The 20976-nt window shown below is 34.7% G+C and overlaps 2 protein-coding genes across 4 annotated transcripts; both read right to left on the minus strand.

The window, feature by feature from the left end:
• LOC109843637 lies at positions 4029-8521 on the minus strand. 3 transcript variants are annotated; one of them, XM_020412592.1, is made up of 6 exons: positions 7781-8521; positions 7473-7675; positions 5698-5790; positions 5498-5596; positions 4983-5390; positions 4029-4290 (listed from the first exon to the last, which is right to left on the minus strand). In XM_020412592.1, the coding sequence occupies exons 3-6, from the start codon at positions 5743-5745 to the stop codon at positions 4279-4281; spliced, it is 567 nt and encodes a 188-aa protein (XP_020268181.1). In that variant the 5' UTR covers positions 5746-5790; positions 7473-7675; positions 7781-8521; the 3' UTR covers positions 4029-4278. The 3 variants fall into 3 exon arrangements, 2 of the variants coding, with proteins under 2 accessions (XP_020268181.1, XP_020268183.1); XM_020412594.1 differs by having other exon boundaries at positions 5698-5865; XR_002247749.1 differs by lacking the exons at positions 4029-4290; positions 4983-5390; positions 5498-5596 and having other exon boundaries at positions 5697-5790.
• LOC109841930 lies at positions 11731-13965 on the minus strand. The gene is made up of 3 exons (XM_020410854.1): positions 12604-13965; positions 11848-12482; positions 11731-11755 (listed from the first exon to the last, which is right to left on the minus strand). Exons 1-3 carry the CDS (start codon positions 13282-13284, stop codon positions 11731-11733), a joined length of 1341 nt encoding a protein of 446 aa, XP_020266443.1. The 5' UTR covers positions 13285-13965.

The raw sequence follows: 20976 nt of genomic DNA on the forward strand, positions 1-20976 counted from the left end.
ACATTCCATATCGGCGAACCTTTTGCTCACCGCTTCTCTCTTCAAATTCATATTCATAGATGTAGATAGACTAATCAGTTAATTAACGCTTGCCATGACTTGAATAGGAGTCTAAGAAAATAATCTCAAAACAAAGATTTAAAAAATATGGCCTGCTAACAAAGCTGAAACTATTGATCAAACACATAAGAAGTCAGACACAGTTACTATTACATCACACAATAAGAGTTCATTTGCCGCCTACTACAGGTTGAGATCTAGATCCCCACTGGCATCATCGGCATCATCTATCTCGTTTGTCTCATGATCAAGATCAAATAACATGGAATCCAATAGATCAATCTCTATGTCACTATCCTCCAAGCTTTCAGCACTGCGCTGGTTAAGATCTGGCAGTGGATAAACCGCCTCCATCTCCTCAGCAGCAGGAAGGTTGATGTCAGGGATCACCGGCTTTGCAGTTAAAGGATCAGCAGCCTTTGATCCTTCTTTCCCAACCTCATCATCAATGAACAAAACCTTGGTCGATCCTTCTTTTTGAACTTCATCACACACCACCACAACATCACTTGATCCTTCCTTTTTAAGCTCATCAACACCCATCACAACCATGCTTGATCCTTCTTCTTGAACCTCGTGAACCGTAGCAGCCTCAGGTTTAGCAACTGGAGGTGTGGTCAGGGGCTCTGGCTGCTGGCTACTCTTCTTCCTTCTGATAGGAAGCTTTGCTCGTGATGGTTTTTGTGAGATCAGGTTCACCGACTCCATTGATGAGAGAGAGAGAGAGAGAGAGAGAGAGAGAGAGAGAGAGAGACCTTGTTCGAAAGAAAGAAGAGCTACTGAGAAGCGACAGAAACTTGTGTGCAAAGAGGGAGGAGGCACTAGGGTCCAAAACCATGAGCTGGGACCTCTGAACATCTGTTACAATCCTTTTTGTTTCTTGAACGATAGTAATGAGGGTTTGTTAGGGCTTATCCTTTCCTTCACATGCAAAAGATGTTCATAGTAGCTACACCTCTTAAGTTTTCCATTATTAATTATCGCTAATTATTCTTGTTTCTTATGTTTGTAGAACATTTGATGCCTACCCTAATTGCAACAATGTGCGTATATGAAATCTAAAGAGCATAGTTATCTAAAGTCTAAATTAACACTGAGATCAATCCGGAAGTTAAAACTTAATTATCCCTAAATATTGTTGTTCTAGTTTAAATTTTTGCAGATACACATTCTCTTTTTGAACAAGAATATGTGCAAATTAAATCATATCCTCCCCTCTTTATTGTTGTGCTATAACATGGATGGACTAATTTATCAGATCAGTAAATATTATTTTTCATTTGAAGTACTTTCTTGAATTAATCCTATTCGGATCTCTTCTTTATATTTATCTTTCATTGACAAGCTAATAGTGTTTGAGTTCAAGTTTACCTTACTATATGTTTCTACAATTGATCCTTTTCAGATTTGTAATTTCTTTTGTTTACAAGCTAATGTCTGTTATCGCAATCATTAAACCTTCTGTTATTATATTTTTTTATTTACTTTTTTGGATGTGCTGGGGAGAAAAGCGGTGGATAGTTTAGACAAGAATAAAATGAGTCAATTTTAGTAGTGTTACAAAATGCATTAATATTAACTGCATTCAGATATGAGATTTTATCCTGAAACCCTAATCTTGGAAACATCATTACGAACAAAAGACAGACCACCTTAAGCTTTATTCTCAATGCATGACATAGCTTGTACACAAACACACCCAACCTCAATCACCATATATATATAGAAACATCACAGAAGAATCCTAACATGTAAACCATCAGTTAAGCTTGTTCAAATCTCTCTAAATTTTTGTTATAAATCCTTTTGGGAGTAAAGCGATGGAGACTTTAAACAAGCTAGCATAAAATTAGGTGTGACAAAGTTAACATTCAGATAAGAGATTTTATCCAGAAACCCTAATGTCCGAAGCATCAATTTATGAACCAAAGATACATGACCACCTTAAGCTTTATTCACATAGGCATTACAAAAACACACACCCACTCCATTAACCTTTAACCCCATAAAACATCACAGTCTAACATGCAAACAAAACATCAAGAAACCCTAGAGGATAAAACATAACCAAAGAAATGAAAAAAAAAAAAAAAAAAAAACAAAACGAGGATAAAACATAACCAAAGAAATGAAAAAAAAAAAAAAAAAAACAACAACCAAGATCAACAAACCAAAGCTACATATCTAGATGTCGTCGTCATCATCCTCGTCAATAACAATTTTTCCATCTTCGGCAACACGGTAGCTACTGGTGATCAATACTTCGCCACTCCCATCATCACTCTGGGTCTCATCATTCTCTCCAACCTCCTCTCTAACCTCCTCTCTCGCTTTTGCCATCTCCTCTCTTGTTCTTTCCATCTCCGCAGCCTCCGTCTCGAGCTTAGACCTCTTGAGAACTCTCAGCTTCTCTTGAAGCCTTGCCTGAAAAATCCTGGCCTTTGCGTGAGAGCCCATGTGCCCAGCCAAGGATTTAGCGTTCGTGAACTTAGCGATGCACTCCTTGCAACGAAAGATCTGGCTTTGTGGGTTGAGAGGATCGGAGCTTTCTATTGTTTGAGAAGATCTGGCTTTGTGGGTTTGCCTGGCATTGGCAAAGTCGGGCTCATCCTCGGTTACTTCTAACTTTGGTATAAGGAGTGGATTCCCACGTTCGGACATGTTGGGCTTGCTTTCAGCTGCTTCTAACTTCCGAATGAGCGATTTTTGAGCTTTTTGGGTCTGCTGAGGATAGGAAGGATTGGGTTCGCTCTTCATCGTTTCCAGTTTAGGAGATTGTTGCTGGGCTTTCTTGGAATTAATCGAGGAGTTGCGTTTGTTCTCCATTGAGGTCAGATGGATGGGCAGATCTAGAGTTTGTTTGATGGAGAGGATGGAGGAGGAGAGCGTTGAGAGATGGGGAGAGAGAGAGAGAGAGAGAGAGAGAGAGAGAGAGAGAGAGAGAGAGAGCTTGTTTGATGGAGGAGGAGAGTGCTGTGAGGGAAGAATAAAAAGGGGTAGAGAATTTAATAATGAAATTGGAATTTTTTGTGGAAGTAGGGACCGCTATGAAACGGCTGCTAACACGTAATGTTTTTTTGACTCTATTTGGAGTGCCAGCGAGGAGACTCAATACTCTTGTTGGAGGTGGAGGTTGTCTGGTATTGGGTATTTTGAAGCGTTATAGCCTCGGATGGGTAATACGAGCTCTTTAACACGAGGGTCAAATTAAAAAACAACAACAAGCTCTTTATGTTAAAAATTTTTAAGTCGGCGATCCGGATCATAATATTCTTTCTATTAGTTCTCCTTAATTAAAATGATTATCTCCTCCGTTAAGTTAACAAGAGTCTTGAGTAAAATAGGAAGAAAACAAATAAAGAAAAGGGCGGCGCTACATGCACACCCTCGGGCACACACTACCACATTTGAGGCCTATGGGGACGGTTCTTAACCGTCACCCTAGGCATGGAAACCGTCACACTAGGTCTATATGGGGACGGTTCTACATCCGTCTCGTTTGCAGCCGTGCCCGTAGGTCTAATGGGACGGTTTATGCTCCTAGTGCAACGATTTGTAAACCGTCCCCAATAGTACCATAAGGGAACGGTTGTGCTAAGGGGTTGGTTCTTAGTTTAGAGCAAGTGGAACGGTTGTATATCAAGGGGAACGGTTTTTAGGTTCTAAGCAACGGGAACGGTTTGATAGCAAGGGGAACGGTTTTTAGGTTCTAAACAATGGGAACAATTTGATAGCAAGGGGAATGGTTTTTATGGGGACGGTTTTTATACCAAGGGGGACGGTTTCGAGCTTGACCTAAGAGGACAGTTATATTGTCTATGGGAACGGTTTTGCTTGTGATCTATGAGGATGATTTTTATACCAAAGGGGACGGTTTTCATTTTTTACTGATCAAAACAAATCACTCAGATATCACACATCAGTCCATCACATACAAAGAAACAATAGTCCAAGTTTTACACACAAACTAACCAAACTTTAGCCTTAATATAATGAACAATTCATTACAACGAAGAACAATATTATAGCAATAGGATTGAGATAATTCTTCACAAGTTTTACACACAAACTTACCAAATTAAGCACATATCACAAATCCTCCATGATTAAAACAAAGAGCTACTACTTAATCAAAAGGTCAAAATGTCTCTATTGAGACGATTAAGTTCTACATCTTCACAACAAATAAATCCCCCAAAGAGCGACAAGCATGGATCTTCAGATGTTTTCCTGCGTACATCAAGATAAAAAGATGAGTAAGCACAAGTAGAATGAAATGCACTGTAATACACCTAATCATGAAACAAATTAATGATTATCACATGATTCTCTATCTCTCAAGTCATTTACAACATAGAAATTATCAAGTCATTTACAGAAAAGATTAAGGAGGGTTATAAACTACCCCAGTTGCCCTAGTTATAGTGATGGACAAAAGAATATTGCAAAAGTTAGTTTATCCACAAAAGTGTCTTCTGAAATGTTTGAAGCCTTGTATATCATATCTAGATCTCCACCTAGCTCCATATAGATTTTTATTAGTATAACAATATGACAGAATAAGTGTATGTACAGTATATATGTGAGAATATTAGTACAGGTAGCTTTAAATCACAAGAGACCACAGATGCATAATAGAGAGAGAAAAAGGGAATGCTCATAGCTGTTATAACAATATACTGACTTAGATGGATTGATAAGTTGAAATTAGAAAGAAACTAATGGGGAATGCTCATAGCTGTTAAAGTTTTGGGCTTGCACTTGATGATGGGAATGGTACTGAGATACGATGGTCTGAACTCACATACATTAATTCAATCAGTTGAGAATTCCATACGTAGAGCTGAATCTAAGTTTGACTAGATAAAGTTGTCATAATACACAAAAAAGAAAAAGAAAGATATAACAAAAGAAAAAACTACCTCATTTCGTGGCTGATGGCTGCTTGCAGATGAGCGAGGATGATCATGATTTCGAGCACTACCACCTTGCTCAGGTGATCTTGTGCGTGCAATAAGTCTTGCAATAGCCGCCGGATCAATTGTTTGCCCAAGTGTTTCAGTCAAAAGCTCAGCGAAACCATGAACCAAATCTGCCTTCTGCTCTTCAAACTTTTTTGTCAACTCTTGCTCAACTTTTTGTGATATAGTTTGAACAACAGATTCTGGAACTTGCTCCGAGGGATCCATGATCTTTTTATTTTTATTCTGGAGCATGGTTTTAGTGACACCCCTCCCCCTAAGACGTACACGTCCAGGATGTTCATCTTTCTTGACTAAATCCCATGCATCATCATCTTCATCTTGAGATTTGAGTTCTTCTAAAGCACCCTGCATTAGCAAAATTTATATTTAGTTGCTATGCATGTTATATGAAAATTAGGACCTAAAAAGCAATATATGAATATTAATATTTAGGAAATATGGCACATTCTTACTATCAAATTGATTGTTTTCTCTCCTTGTGGATTTATCTTCTTTTTACGGGTCTCAATAAACATTTCAGCTTCACTTGGTGGTCTTCCCAACTCATTTTCCTATAATAAAGACATGATAGTTAAAATATTGATAAATACATTAAAAACGAAAAAAAAGAAAGGATATTGTTAATAAGGAACATTAAAAAAAATTGAAATACCATTTTTTGGCGAATCCTCGCAAAACTTATTGTCCCCGTAGTGTGCATATATTCTAGACCTTCACGATTTGCTTTGTTGGTCTCACTTGTTTTCTACACATATAGAAGGAACGTGGATTTAAAAAACAACCAGACCATTAGCAGCACTGCTGTTCCGTGTCTATTTCACTGCTTCAATAGATTTTATCAGCTTATATTTTCAAAGTATAGAAGAAAGAATCAACATATACAAAATACATTTATACTGTTATCACTTATCACCCAGTGTAGTATAGTATATTGCTGCTCAAGCTAGCTGTGAGAAATAAATTTATACTAACATTGTGTCTGGTTCACCATATGTATGAATCCAGATTGCAGGAAAAATTAACAAAATAATTAAAGAGTTAGGACTTAGGGATGTTGGACAACTCGAGCAAGATCTTGTCTTTGGAGATGCAGGGACGAAAGAAATAATCGAGTTCCTGAGGAAAAATCAGGTTGTAAAAGTTTTCTTTCCCAGAAGAATATACATGCTTGCTGCTTGATCAACTGTAAAGGGAACTTGAGAACATTAAAATATAGTCAACACTAATCACAAAAAGGAACAAAATCAATGTCAATACAGTGAGATCACTATATTACATAGGACCACAGACTATGAATTCTGCCCCGCATGACGTTCGATAGTCTTCGATGCTATAAAATGTTCGAAACCTCTAGAAAATTTCTAAGTGTCACTGATACACTTCATGATTGTTAAAGAAAAGAATAATGCTATACAGTTGCCCTGTAAACTTCATTAACTTGGGAAGTCTTGCCATGGCCTGCAGAAAAGGGAGAAGGGGGAAAAACGCGTCGTACAACAGAAAACTAGAACTGAAGGATGATGTAACTATTGCTTAGTCCACCCGCATACCTCATAAGAAACACAAAAGAGGTCTCGGTTCAACGAACACGCTTGGTGTTGGCTTTGTAACGAGATCTTCACTATGAACTGACAATATTAATCACCGCACAACTAAATTTCATTAGATGGGTCATGCTGCGTATCTCCAGGATGCAAGACCAACACGTGAAAACACACACGTACGGGAAAAAAAGCAAATTAAATTATATATAACTGCGTTCAGCTATTCTAATGTGCCAACAGTTAAGCACCTGGATGGATACAATTTGCAATGTGAAGGTAAAATGTATCTCTGCTGGTTTAAGATGCCCGCCAAAATTTTGAAGAAACTCCATTGTGAGCCTCATCCAAAAGCTTACAAGTCGAAAAATTTTGCTCATCAGTTGCAGGATTTCTCTAGAAAATATTAATGTTGACAATCTTATACCATCAAATAGGACATTAATGGGTCAAATGACTACTAGTGACAAATTTATATGAGCATAATTATATTGAGGTAGGAAAAATAAATTGACAATCTTCATACTATCAAATGGGAACACTACAGGAAGCAACAATCAACTAACCAATAGGATCGAAGAACATAAGTAATTACAAAAGCGGTAATCATCCACGTCAGACGATATCAATCAGCTCATATAAGGTCCAGAATTAGACTGGGACCTGTTCATATAATAATATGCATCACATTTGCAGGTACATAAGACAATATGTAGCTGCAGAGAATGGTCTGCACCAATTGGACTAATTAAGAAGTGAATTTAGAAGTGAACCTAATCAAAAATTATTATTATAACTTAACTAATCATAATACCACCAAGCTTCCTGCAAACATGCGTGAAACAGATAATATAGAGAAGAGTGCTTGTTGTGAAGCATAATTGACCTTTGATTGTTCGGAGTTCCAGAATTTGAGCAAGGCTTTAAATTCTATTTCAGGTATAGTATTTGGCCGTGTCTTTAGTCTTTGTTTGTCATTTTTGAACCCGTCAAAACACTTCTTCTTCAATATGGATTTCCAGCGCCTCCATGCACAATTGACAGTTTCTAAGGTCCATTTTTTCCTTCCTCTGGAATGTCATATTTTTCCTACATTAACATCATTTGACAATAAAATTATTTGATCATAAATACTTGATATAAATAAGAGGGAAAGAACAACAGGAAATTAGCGATTAATTATAAAAATCGTACCTTAACATAATCCCATATTTTTTCTTTATCTTTTTCTTCAACTTTGTGCCAATTTTTCACATCCAGAGGTGCAAAACTTGAGTTTCTTCCAAGTGTGCCTAAGAAACTGTTAAGTTCACTGCATGCCTTATCTGACAGTCCGATAGGTTGTCCAAACCCATTTAAAAAAATAACTTGTCGCTCATGTACACTTCGTGCATGAATTTTTTCACATTTAGTTTGCCCTCGATATTTTTTGGGTTTGTCTACCACTTTATTGGCTACCTGTCTTGCTGGTTGTTCCCTTAAATCCTCACCTCCTTCAGACTCGTTTATAGAATCCTCCCAAATATTTTCCTCTTCATCTTGCTCATCATGTTCACTAACATCTCCTTCAGCATCTTCTATGAAATCCTCTCTAATATCTTCCTCTTCATCTTCTATGTTGGCCGAGTGTTCTCCTCTTGCTATCACCTTTATTTGTGCATGATCGTGAAGTCGGTGTCGTGCCTTACTAAATTGTCCCTTTTGCTCTATGATTTTTTTCCGAATATCTCGCTCCGCATTTTCTATTTCATCCAACATTTTCTCCTCTCTTGATTGTCTCATACGGATCATTTTCTTCTTTGTCTGCACCTCTAACTCTTTTCTTTGTATTGCAATATTTCTAGCAGGTGGTTCACATATATTGGGCGCATGCTTTCTCATACTATCCATATTATTTACCCGATTATGTTCTTTTGGGCGCACTTGTGGACATGTCGTTGCCACATTTGTAATCTGTTTCGGAGGATAAAAGATCCTGTTTTGCTTCTTTTTGTCACCACGTCCACATTCTGCGCTCGTAACCTACAAACAAGGAAAAGTAAAATTAATACAGTTAGAGAAAGAAACTTAGAATATACAATTAAAAATCAACCCAACTTACCTCAAATGATCTCTTCAGTTTTGAAGAGGTTGACACAGAATTTTTTTCTGCTTCCATGTTTTTTTTGTTTGTTCCCTGGTAACTCCAAGGACAAAAGATACGTTAGAGGATAATCCGTAATCCATTCCATCAAAAGTCTTAAGAAGAACAGAACAGACATTAAACAATGGTGTAAATGGGCAAATAAAGAAAGATTAACTTGAAACTTACGATGTAGCAATTCTTAATCAACAACTGTAATTATATGTAGTTTGTACATTAGTCTTTATGTAGTTTGTACAGTAGTATACCAAAATTCCATCTGTTATTTAGTTACAAGAAAAGATGAACAAATAGAATAATTGTAACATCAAAAAATATTACCATCATTTCAAGAAGCCACACCATTTTCAGATGCACTAATCCACTTGCATGAAGTGTTTTCGGCTTTCCAAGTGCCAGGTCTATTTCCTTCTGCGCTGATACCATCGTCATTAAATCTAGGCCCCACAGAGGCTTTCCAAGTGCCAGGTCTATTTCCTTCTGCGCTGATACCATCGTCATTAAATCTAGGCCCCACAGAAATCCAAAACAACCATAGCAGCATACTATCATTAGTGAAACTAACTTAGCACTCTCCACAACCCCCATGTCAATCACAATTATTGAAGGTATGGCCTACCACTTGAGGCTGAATATATCTCGTCTACAGTGAAAATAAACCCCCACCTTGTCCTCCATCACATTACGGTTTGCAAACATCTCTGTCATGGTTCAAACTACTTACTGAACAGCTGATCACTACTCCATCAACCCTCCATTCTTAATGATCAAATTTTCCATGGAAACTGTATTGGACGATTTCTGGTTCGGAGCCTTCATGGCACTTCCATTACGAAGTATTCACAAAAACTAACTACTTTGTTACGAAAGAAATCTTACCAGTTAAGTACAATGTTAAAACAACATGAAAAACCAGTTAGCTTTCGGTAGTTGGCTCTTCTTTTATGCCTAAGACATGTCAATTAAATTACTAATATTCATTACTTCCTTTTCTCCATGAAAATCAAAGACAATGATATTTCTATTTACAGTCATGAGTATTGAATCAGCAGAAAGCAACTAACACCAGATTATGAAAATCTTTAAGGGTATCCCACCCAAGATGTGTAAATAAATGTGACTTACAGAATCAGGAAAATAACAACATCGGGCAACTTGTCTTAATATTAAAAATAAGTTTATCCGTTGACAATCATTCATAATAGCTGCAGGAAAGTAGCCCAAATATGTTTTCTTTCATTATAACAGTTGTAATTATATGTAGTTTGTACAGTAGTCTTTATGTTAGTTCTCCCTTTGTCTGAAATGCATTTTTGGATGATCAAGTACTAAATAGATTTCCCCATGCCGATGTTTCCTACTGTTGGTCGTTGATATATTCCTCAGTTTTTTCAAATCACATAGCATTGAGTAATGCCGATGTTTCCTACTGTTGGTCGTTGATATATTCCTCAGTTTTTTCAAATCACATAGCATTGAGTATAACGCAGAATCTGAAGAAACATGTTCTGTTAGTCCTTAATCTTTCTTAATGTAAGATACAGTGACAAATATTATAGAGAAACTATCCGTAACTTTCTTAATGTAAGATAGTATTTTCCTGTACTTAAGGTATTTACCGGAGTGATTTTTGACCAACTCAAGTCAAAAGTGACAGAAGACAAACACTGATTTCTGCACTGAACAGTGGCATCAAACAAAACAAAGCATACCATTATTGCTGATTAACGATGAATCCAAAAAACGTTGACGGTGCATGGATTTTGAATAGGTTAATCCTTCAAATATGATTGTTAGTTACAAAATCATAACCTGTAATCTTGCAAAAAAACTGTGTTCTTTAAACTACTAATTCATACTCAAATCAAAAAAGAAAATGACAAAGTCTACTCAACCCATATACTCAAAACATAAATTTCAAAACTCATTTCTTTCAAAACATACAGAAATTCCCATATCTTTACTCCATCCAATCCCACTCTGTTTCATCAAAGTCACTGTCTTCATCACCTTCCATTATATTATCATCATCAATATATATATTTGGAGGAATGTCAGCAGTGGACCTCGGCACATCATCTCTACACCAACCCACATCATCTATGTCATCATTACTAGTTGGGATTAAATCACTGACAATGTCACTACTTTTTCAACCCAATAATCACCTCCATGTGTAGCACCAATATCATAAACATGACTAGGAAGCTTCTTTAAAACATAATGCCAATTCTTGTTTGCCTCTTCAACAGGATCCTTCACATAGAAAACTTGATGAACTTGGCATGCCATGACAAAAGGGTCATTTATATGGCCTTTGTTATTGAAATTGACGCGGATAAGGCCATATTCATCTTCTTCTGAATGAAACCAGTCACATTTGAAAAGCACAACACTAAATTTGCCCCAATAGTCTATTTCAATGATATCTTGTATGACGCCATAAAAAGTAACATTTCCAGTTTTAGGATTATGGTCCTTTGAACTTGCATAACTGTCTACTTGACTGGTTACAGACACACCACTATTCTGAGTTTTGCATGTTTCATCACGCGCCTTGATGTGGAAAGTACAACCATTCACATAATAGCCTCTGTATTTTTTTGCTACAAAATTAGGACCCATTGATAACCATTTTAGATAATCAGGCGCTGATTCCAACTCAGATACACTAATTTTAAACTAGTCAGTGAAGTCCTTGCTGTGCTTTTGAGCTCCCGTCCATTTATTTGTTCTGCCTCTTTTTCTTGACTGGTTCTCAATCAAAAGTTTATGTTCACTGCATAACAATACAAAATACATAGGTCTATAAAGTGAAATATGGACAACAACATTAAATAAGAAGTAATAATTAAGTAATGAATCATACCTAATATAATTATCAACTTCATTGTTATGACAATTGTACAAGGCATATCGATGTGCATTAACCCAGTCAACATTATCTAATGTAAATGCTTTGCCCTTTCTTTTCCTCTTTCCTCCCAATGGATGACCAATCTTAGGAAAAATTGGCGATGTCTCTTCTGCAACATCAACTCTCTCATACATACTTGTGTATCTATTAAATCTTGTCTTGACACCATCATGCATATATAATGAGCAAAAAGTTAGGGACTCTTCAGCTAAATATCCTTCTGCTATGGAACCTTCAGGAGCACTTCTATTACGCACATATGACTTTAATCTACAAAGATATCTCTCTGTTGGGTACATCCAGAAGTAGTTGACTGGCCCACAATCCAAAATTTGTTGAACTAAATGAACAGGAAGATGAACCATGATGTCAAAGAAACTTGGTGGAAATATTTTCTCAAGTTGACAAAGTATCTCTACGATCTCAGACTGCAAGGATTTAAGTTCAACTGGCTTGAGAACTTTGCTGCATAAACCCTTGAAGAAAGCACCTAATCTGATGAGAGGAATAGCAACACTCCTAGGCAAACTTCTTCTTAATGCAACTTGAAGTAAATATTGCATGAGAAAATGAGCATCATGAGTCTTATACCCAGATATTTTCTTCTCCCTCACATTTACACATCTTGAGATATTTGATGCACAACCATGAGGCACTTTTGCATCTGCCAACACTTTGCAAAACATTTCTTTTTCCTGTGATGTCATAGAAAAGCAAGCTTTCGCAAATGTAACACGACGACCATCAGCCGACTGCACAGGATGAAGATCTCGTCTTATGCCCATTTTTTGTAAGTCAAAGCGAGCTTTAACATGATCCTTCGTCTTTCCTGGAATGTCTAACAATGTGCCAACAATATTGTCACAAACATTCTTCTCAATATGCATTAAATCTAGCATGTGACGACATCTATTATGCTCCCAATAAGGTAAATCAAAAAATACTGACCCCTGGAATATCTAACAATGTGCCAACAATATTATCACAAACATTCTTCTCAATATGCATTAAATCTAGCATGTGACGACATCTATTATGCTCCCAATAAGGTAAATCAAAAAATACCGACCTTTTCTTCCACGGACAATTTCTATTTGCTCTTTTCTTTTGCTTTTTTCCAAATTCATTGACAAAATCAGATAATTCATCTATAATTTCAGTCCCAGACAATGATATCGGTTCTCTTCCAAGCTCAATGTCACCATTAAACGATCTTTTATTAAATCGCCATGGGTGGTCATCTTTTAAAAATCTGCGATGACCCATATAACACATCTTCTTGCTATATTTTAAATACTCAGAGCATGTATTATAATTGCAATAAGGACAAGCCAACCTACCTTTAGTACTCCATCCGAACAACATTGCGTATCCTGGAAAGTCACTAACTGTCCAAAGCAAAGCTACACGCAATTTAAATGATTGTTTGATAGAAGCATCATATGTAAGCAATCCAACTTCCCACAACTCTTTCAATTCATCAATCAGTGGCTGCAAGTATATGTCAATGTTGTTGCCAGGGGATTGAGGACCAGGAATAAGTAGAGATAGCATGAAATATTCCGCCTTCAAGCACATCCATGGCGGTAAATTATAATTGATTAAGATAACTGGCCATGTACTATGCGCAATACTCATTGTTCGAAAGGGGTTAAATCCATCACTAGCAAGCCCTAATCTCACATTACGAGCATCTAATGCGAACTCTGGATGCTTTTCATCAAAGTCTTTTCAAGCTTTGCCATCAGCCGGATGCCTTAGAATATCATCCTCGATCGCTCCTTAGAATGCCAACTCATAGATTTAGCAGTTTGAGAACACATAAATAGCCTTTGAAGTCTAGGTTTTAAAGGAAAGTACCTCAAAACCTTTACTGGAACATTATGCACCTTTTTAGTTAGTTGATTGGAGTCATTTGCTACATCATCCTTCTTTGGCTTCCACCGAGAAGCACCACAACTACTACACTCATTCAGTTTCCCATTTACATTTCCATAGAATAACATGCAATCGTTAGAACACGCATGTATTTTTTCATAATCGAGACCCAAGTCCTTGACAATCCTTTTGGCTTCATAAAAAGACTTTGGCAACTTTATGTCTGGAATTGCTTCCCTCCACAAGGTCAGAGAATCATCAAATGCCTCATTGCTTAGTCCATGTATGCACTTATGCAGATATAATCGAATTATGAAAGAGAGTTTGGAAAAAGTTTTGCATCCTGGGAATAACTCTTGTTGGCCTTCTTCCACTAACTTATAAAATTTCTTAGCATCCTCGGTCAATTCCTCTGTGCCTTCCTTTATGCCTTCTTCATCGTTATCTGCCTCTAAAAATATCATGTAGTAATCCGTCTACATCATCATGAGTATGTGCATCATCATCATCACTCTCGCTATGGACGTTCAATCTTGATGGCAAATCCTCACCATGGAAAACCCATTTGTAATAATTATCTATAAATCCCTTGACAATCAAGTGATTGTAGACAGTATTTCGCTGATGCCAACAACGATTAAAACAACCACGACAAGGACAACATATTTCATTCCCTTTAGCTGCTTTTGCAAATGCTTTATCAAGAAAGTCATTCACTTTTTCAATGTACTCGGCACTTACTCGAGAAATATTATACATCCAACCTCTATCTCTATCCATAATTTGTATCTGCTAGAGAAAAGTAAATATATTGAGACATCAATAATATATATCTACTTACTTATAATGTATAAAAATTCATCAACTAAAGAGTTTGCATGCTATTTTATAAGACTAGTCTCTCTCAAGCATAACTATTTGTTTAAGAGTAGCATACATAAACTAAAATATGTTTATATCTAAAATAAATAAATATTTATTAGTGTCATATTTTGTTTAGAGAACTGAAACTTATCATTATAGAGTTTGCAAGTTATTTTATAGGACTAGTCTCTCTAAAGCATAAATATTTGTTTAATTGTAGTATACATAAACTAAAACATGTTTATATCCCAAATATGCAGAATAATTTTTGGACAGTGGTTTTGACAATGACCCTGTCACATGATGATAGCACCCCATCCCCAAGAACTGAGCATATACTATCCCAAATAAAAGCATATTTTGGGTACAACTTGGGCGTGCATGGAGCTTATGTCTGATTCATAATCCTCTAATAACCAGTTAATAAATAGGAAAAAAATCAAGAAGACATATCTCACAAGTATAATGCAATTCGTGCATCATATTTCATGGTGCAGTTCTGATTCACAAATCGAAATAAGCATATACTATCCCAAATAAAAGCGTATTTTGGGTACAACTTGGGCATGCATGGAGCTTATGTCTGATTCATAATCCTCTAATAACCAGTTAATAAATAGGAAAAAAAATCAAGGAGACATATCTCACAAGTATAATGCAATTCGTGCATCATAATTCATGGTGCAGTTCTGATTCACAAATGATCCAAGAATTAAAAGAAAGTAATAATACCGTAATAAGTAAATTGGTTCAATGAGCTCTCTTTCATTACGCTTTGGTTTGTGGTACATATAAATACTATCTATATTTCTTTGACTGGTATGTAGGGAATATGCTTGATCAGCATGGTACTTGCGTGCTTAGTATCAACATATGCACCTAGGATTATCCACCAATTATGTACACATGATTTGTATGCATGTTGACAAATAATGGACTAACACATCTGATTAAACTAAACAAGCAAAAGATCAAATTCCTAAATTTAAGCCTGTAATATTGTCCCAGTCTCCCAGAAACAAGAAAAGTCTACTGAAAATGTTAACGAGTATCTACATCAAAATTTACTATAAGAATTATCAAAATTATAATTTACTATAATTTACCAGGAATTGTCATGGCCTAATAGCTTTCAGTGCAAAAGAAAGAAAAAAAACAAATTTCAAGAATCAAGCACGTATCTTATAATCCTGATAGCTATTTCTTAAATTGTTTTCATATACTCCATTCTTTCTATAATTAGCTGCCTAAAATCAAATAAAATTATCATTAAATAGAGAAAAAGAAAAAAATTTGAAACCCTAGGTTTGATGACTGAAAAGGAGAGAGATATACCCCAAATCACAAGATGATAGAGAGGGGATAGCGACGAGAGGCGCGGCTAAGGTGGGAGGCGCGGCGAACTGATGAATTCAAGGTCGCCGGCGGCGGAAGGAGGCGTCGAAGAGAGGAAAAACGAGAGCGGCGGACGAGGGAGTCGACGAGAGGAGAGGAGTGGCGGACGACGGACGGCGGGTTATCGGTGAGGAGCGGTTCTGAGAAAGAAATATATTTTCTTGAAAAAGTTTGCGCGCGAGCCCTTAATAAAACCGTCCCATTAGCCTACCAAAGTTTTTTTTTTCTAGCCTAATTCAAGCCCAACACTTTATTTTGAACTGTTGCCTTAGACTTTTTCGCGACGATTGTAACCGTCACACAACCGTTCGCTTAGGTGGCAAAGGAGACGGTTTTGAACCGTCCCCAAATAACCGTCCCCATATATCTATTTTGTGGTAGTGACACCTTCGGCCACACACCCCCCTAGTTACAGTGCAGGGGGCCCAATTTGAGATTTTTTAAAAAATCTCAAGTGGGGCCCTCTGCACTATAAATAGAGGGGGTGTCACCAGAGGTGTGCCTGAGGGTGTGCCTCTATCATTTCTCTAAAGAAAAAGAATATTGTCAGTTAACAGTCGACCACTAAGCTAGTAAGCTAACAAAGAACAACTAGAAATTCAACCTCATAAAGCTACAGCTTCCATTCTCAATCCATTAATCTGAAAAGCTCCCTTCGTAACTCCAGGAAATTCTTCATTGTGGCTTCATTACATGCCTCATTCATAGGAAGTCTAGAAAATTATGGCACAAAACATATTTCATTTTCCTAAAAGGTCCATTTTGTGGAAAACTATCTTCTTTCTTTCATGCATCTTCAGGAGCTCCAACATTTTTTAACATTAAAAGGTTCATTTTTTTAAGTGAGTGAACTGAATTTTCATTGCCAATATCAATATAAAGTACGGACATATTCCGGGTTCACCTGGAAGCTTACAAAAATCTGTCTAACTATAAATATATAGAGCCACTCTAGTAGATACATTTCTTGGATTTAAATCACATATATGGGCCAATATATTAAATAAATGTGTATTATATGCTATTAATTGAGAATATTTCTTGTATTTTAATTCCCCATTCTAGTTAGGCTTTTCACATTAGAGACAATTAGGAGCTAATAAAAACAAAACATTTTTTTGTCGACCCTAATAATGAAGTCCACCCACCATTTAAATAACTGCTAACAAGATAATAAATCGAAACAAAAGCTCTTTCTCTCACATTTGTTTGCTTGTTTGCTGACACTAATTTTAAAATAAAAATATTTTCCCTTTCGCATCTTTTGTAGTTGTTTTTAATTTCTAGGGTTGCATTGCACATAGTTAGTAGGAATTTACCTAAGTGATTTGAGCATCTTGGTTTGACACACACTTAAAAATACTCTTAAGGGCAACACTCTCTGAGGTGAGGGATTTCATCACCCTTTCCTTAGCCTAACGATTATTAATTCCTCACTGCACAAATTGAAAACTTTTAAAACTCATTAGACATTGGCCCCTGAGTATTCGAGCTCAATTGAGGAATAAGAAATTCTTAAGTGTACTGGTTTAAGTTTACTCGAATCATTTGGCTTTTAAGGTAAGGTTTAGGAGTTGCGTAAAGTGCTCCGTAAGGAAAGAGGTGCTTAATTGGACTTTGGCCTCCCTCTAGTACTATCCTTACTTGGCTAACTAACGGAGTAAACTTCAATCTTTCCACTTAATGAGTTTTTAGTTAGGAGTTGATCTAGTTGAGTCTAGGCTTAACCCTAGAAATAAGAGTGATTATTTTAAAATAGTTGCTTTTGATTTATTTTAGCTAAGTTTTTCTTTTATCTCTCTTTTCTTCTTTCATTAATCTTTAAGGTCTTAAAAAAAAAGAAAACTAACTTTTGTTTTTTTAAAGACTTTTTTCCTTATTCCCTTTTTAGTTGAAAAAAAAGAAAAAAAAGAGGAAAAAGGAATTTCTTTTGGTGTATACAAGTTTGGTTTATGGATAATATCGCTCGCTTAATCTGTGTTGAACCAATTTTTGAGACTAAACTAATGGAAAACCCTAATCCACCCGTTCTTCAAGAAATATAATATCCCAAAGAAGAGAATGAGTCAGACTCAAGTTTTAAGAAGATTTTTGGTGATAAAATTAAGATACTGAAAAAGTTTGGATTATAACTAGTTTTCATGGAGGCGGATCCAAAATTTTCTAATCTTAGTTTTGAAGAATTTTTAGTTTCCTAGTAAATAAATAACTAAATTTTCATACTTCAACCATGAATTTTGAGTTTGAGAAAATTTTAAAAAAATAATTGGTTGTGTTAGGACAAACTTTCATTAATAAGAAATCTCAATTTAAATCTGAGACCTAAATTTAATTGATGTAGAAATTATTAAAAACTTTGGAGTATACAAATTAGTTTAAGAATACTTTTGAATTCATCATTCTATATTTTTTTCAAAATCTAAGGTAGAATTTTTAGCAATAAGGTAGGATTGGACGTAGAATATTCACTTTTTATTTTTAATTTATTATTCTACATCTTTACTTTTTGTCTCATATATAATAATAATAATAAATTATTCTTCACACATTTGAGAGTTTCTTGTTCTTTAAAAAAAGTAAAAAATGAAAAAAAACAAGTAAAAAAATAAAACAAAGACAAAAAATTTTGACATCCTCCTCCTCATATAGATGGTAATTACAGTTTTTTATTTTTTCTTCATTGTTCTATGTCGATCGAACAAACATAAGTGCTTCATTTCTTATTTGCTTTACTTTATGCACCATGGAGTTTGTATTAAGGACAAGGCAAAATTTAGGTGTGGGGGTAGAGACTAGTTATTTTTCCTCTTTATTTTACCATTTTCCTCTTTATATCATATGTTTTTTCTTTTTCATAAAAGTATTGTCACTTGCCAACTTACTAGTGTTAATTAATACTTGATCTATTTGATAAATTTTAACTTTTCTAATCCTTAGTTGGTTTTATACAAAAGTTCACCTTTTATGATAACTCTAAATAATTTTTTTAAGAAATAATTTTCAAATTAGTATACTTTACTAACGTCTTGACTTAGAATTTTAATGAAAGGAATGAAATTTTAGCATGTTTAGCTTAGAGTGGAAAATATTATTTAAGTCAATCATAGTATAAATATCTTCTTTATATATATATATATATTATATATATATAATATATATATATATATATTATATATATAATATATATATATAATTAATATAGGTTTAAAAATAAAATAAAAATAAAAAATAGGAGTAAAATTTTCTTAAGTCCAGAGGTTGTCTGTTTATAAAGCTAAACTACTGAGTAATTTAAGCCCGATGAGTACTTTACATATTAATGACTTAAGCCAATTGGTGAGATACAATGGCCTAATACTCTTGCAATCGTCACTTAGAAAGCCGGATAAATGGGAACAAAATAACCGAAGGAATAAAAGGTATATGTATGAAAATACCATACACACAACGCCACACCACACCACCACACACCGCACAACGTATATATATATAATATATATAATATATATATATATATATATATATATATATATACATATAATATATATATTAATATATATATGATTATATATATTAATATGGAAAGGGAATTAAGGACCACCTTACGCTCCGCACTGAAGGACGCGGCCTAGAATCACATCATTCCTAAATTCTTTTGCGCATCCGCTTCGTTGAATCTTGATCTAACGTTCTTAACCCAAACCACTAATTTAGGGTGAACGTTTGTTTTGATCATTCGTTGACCGTGCAAAAAGTTCTATTCATTCGAAACCCGTAAATACTTACGCGACGTGGATAAGGGTCACAAACACGACAGTTTCACCCAAAATGGTGTGTTCTGGTTTAAGAATGATAGATCAAGTTAACAGGACGCGCATCGCAAAAAAAATTATAAAATGATGTGATTTTAGGCGCGTCTTAGGTGGAGCCTAGGTGTCACCTTAGATTGCACTTTTCCATATATATATATTATATACTATATATATATATATAAATATATATATATATATATATAATATATATTATCCACTTGAAAAATATTTGACCAATAATTAAAATATTATTTAAAATAGAAAGTTAGCATGTCCCTTTTAAAACTTTGAATTAAATTTCTAAGTTAGACTTGGTTTAATATAGCTATAAGGAAAAGATTTTCTAAAAAATTTACTTTAGAGCTATACATAAAAATATTTTCTTGAATAAAAACTAACTATAATTAGATTGTTTAAAGGAATTAAATAAATTAATTATTCACCAACTTTATTAAATTGGTAAATTAATTCAAATTTTGTAGGTATATTTTTTGCAAACCTTTACGAGACTATAACTCATCCTCTAGGGTAATTTAAGGGTTTAAATGCTTGTTGTATGCGTTATATACAATCGCGATTCCTGCAAAAGTGACTTAAAATTTTTTTCTTTTCCTTTTAATTTATCTCTTTGCTAGAGGACTAGCAAAAGTTTACATGTGTGGGTATTTAATAATCACATTTCTATTATATTTTTATACCATTATTATCTATTTTATTTAAATAAAAATGTCAATAATAAACATGTTTTATCTTAATTTGAAGGTCAATGAAAGATTAATGAATAAAAATTCAAAAAGAATTCAAATTTTCTTATTTTTTAACCTTTTATTGAAGTCTGAGATCAAGCCAAGCACTCTACAAAAGCCGAAGAAACAAGGATTCAATATGAAAAGAAATCAAGTTAAAATCATGTTCAAGATGATTAGCCACAAAGAAACGGTGATATCTCTTTAACTTTATTTTCTTGTAATATATTTTTCTTATTTTAGATATTCAAGGGGCTACCCTGTTGTTTATATTTATTTTGATGCGTTGTAGAGTAGATTTACTTTCATATCTTTTTTAGTATAGATTTATTTTTTTGCATAATTTAGATTTTATTTTCTTGTATTATTTTCAAGAGGCTCAAACCCTCTTCGCAATTAGTTTTTATTCATTCTTTCCCTTTTATTCTCTAGGAGGCTAGAACCCTCTTGGGAATTAGTTCTTATTTTCATTATTTTTCTTTTATTCTCTAAGATGCTAAGGCCCTTTTTGGAATTAGTTTTTATTTTTATTTTTTTTAGTTTATTCTCTCTACCATAGATTTTATTTCTTTGTTTTTATTTTCTAAGATACAAAAGTAATTCTTGTAAGAATTTTAAAATTATATGAAACTAGT

This window comes from Asparagus officinalis, chromosome 5 (genome assembly GCF_001876935.1).
Source record: "Asparagus officinalis chromosome 5, Aspof.V1, whole genome shotgun sequence".
NCBI lineage: Eukaryota > Viridiplantae > Streptophyta > Magnoliopsida > Asparagales > Asparagaceae > Asparagus > Asparagus officinalis.

Bases quoted from the DNA above. Each gene is read 5' to 3' on its own strand.
- LOC109843637 (XM_020412592.1), bottom strand. From the start codon at position 5,745: ATGCACACTACGGGGACAATAAGTTTTGCGAGGATTCGCCAAAAAATG. The intron at 5,597-5,697 runs GTATTTCAATTT...TCTTTATTATAG, and splicing joins CGAGGATTCGCCAAAAAATG to GAAAATGAGTTGGGAAGACC. The intron at 5,391-5,497 runs GTAAGAATGTGC...TTGCTAATGCAG, and splicing joins AGAAAACAATCAATTTGATA to GGTGCTTTAGAAGAACTCAA.
- LOC109841930 (XM_020410854.1), bottom strand. From the start codon at position 13,284: ATGAGTATTGCGCATAGTACATGGCCAGTTATCTTAATCAATTATAAT. The intron at 12,483-12,603 runs ATTCCAGGGGTC...ACATTGTTAGAC, and splicing joins TTGTTGGCACATTGTTAGAT to ATTCCAGGAAAGACGAAGGA. The intron at 11,756-11,847 runs GTCCCTAACTTT...TTGATGTTGCAG, and splicing joins GAAGGATATTTAGCTGAAGA to AAGAGACATCGCCAATTTTT.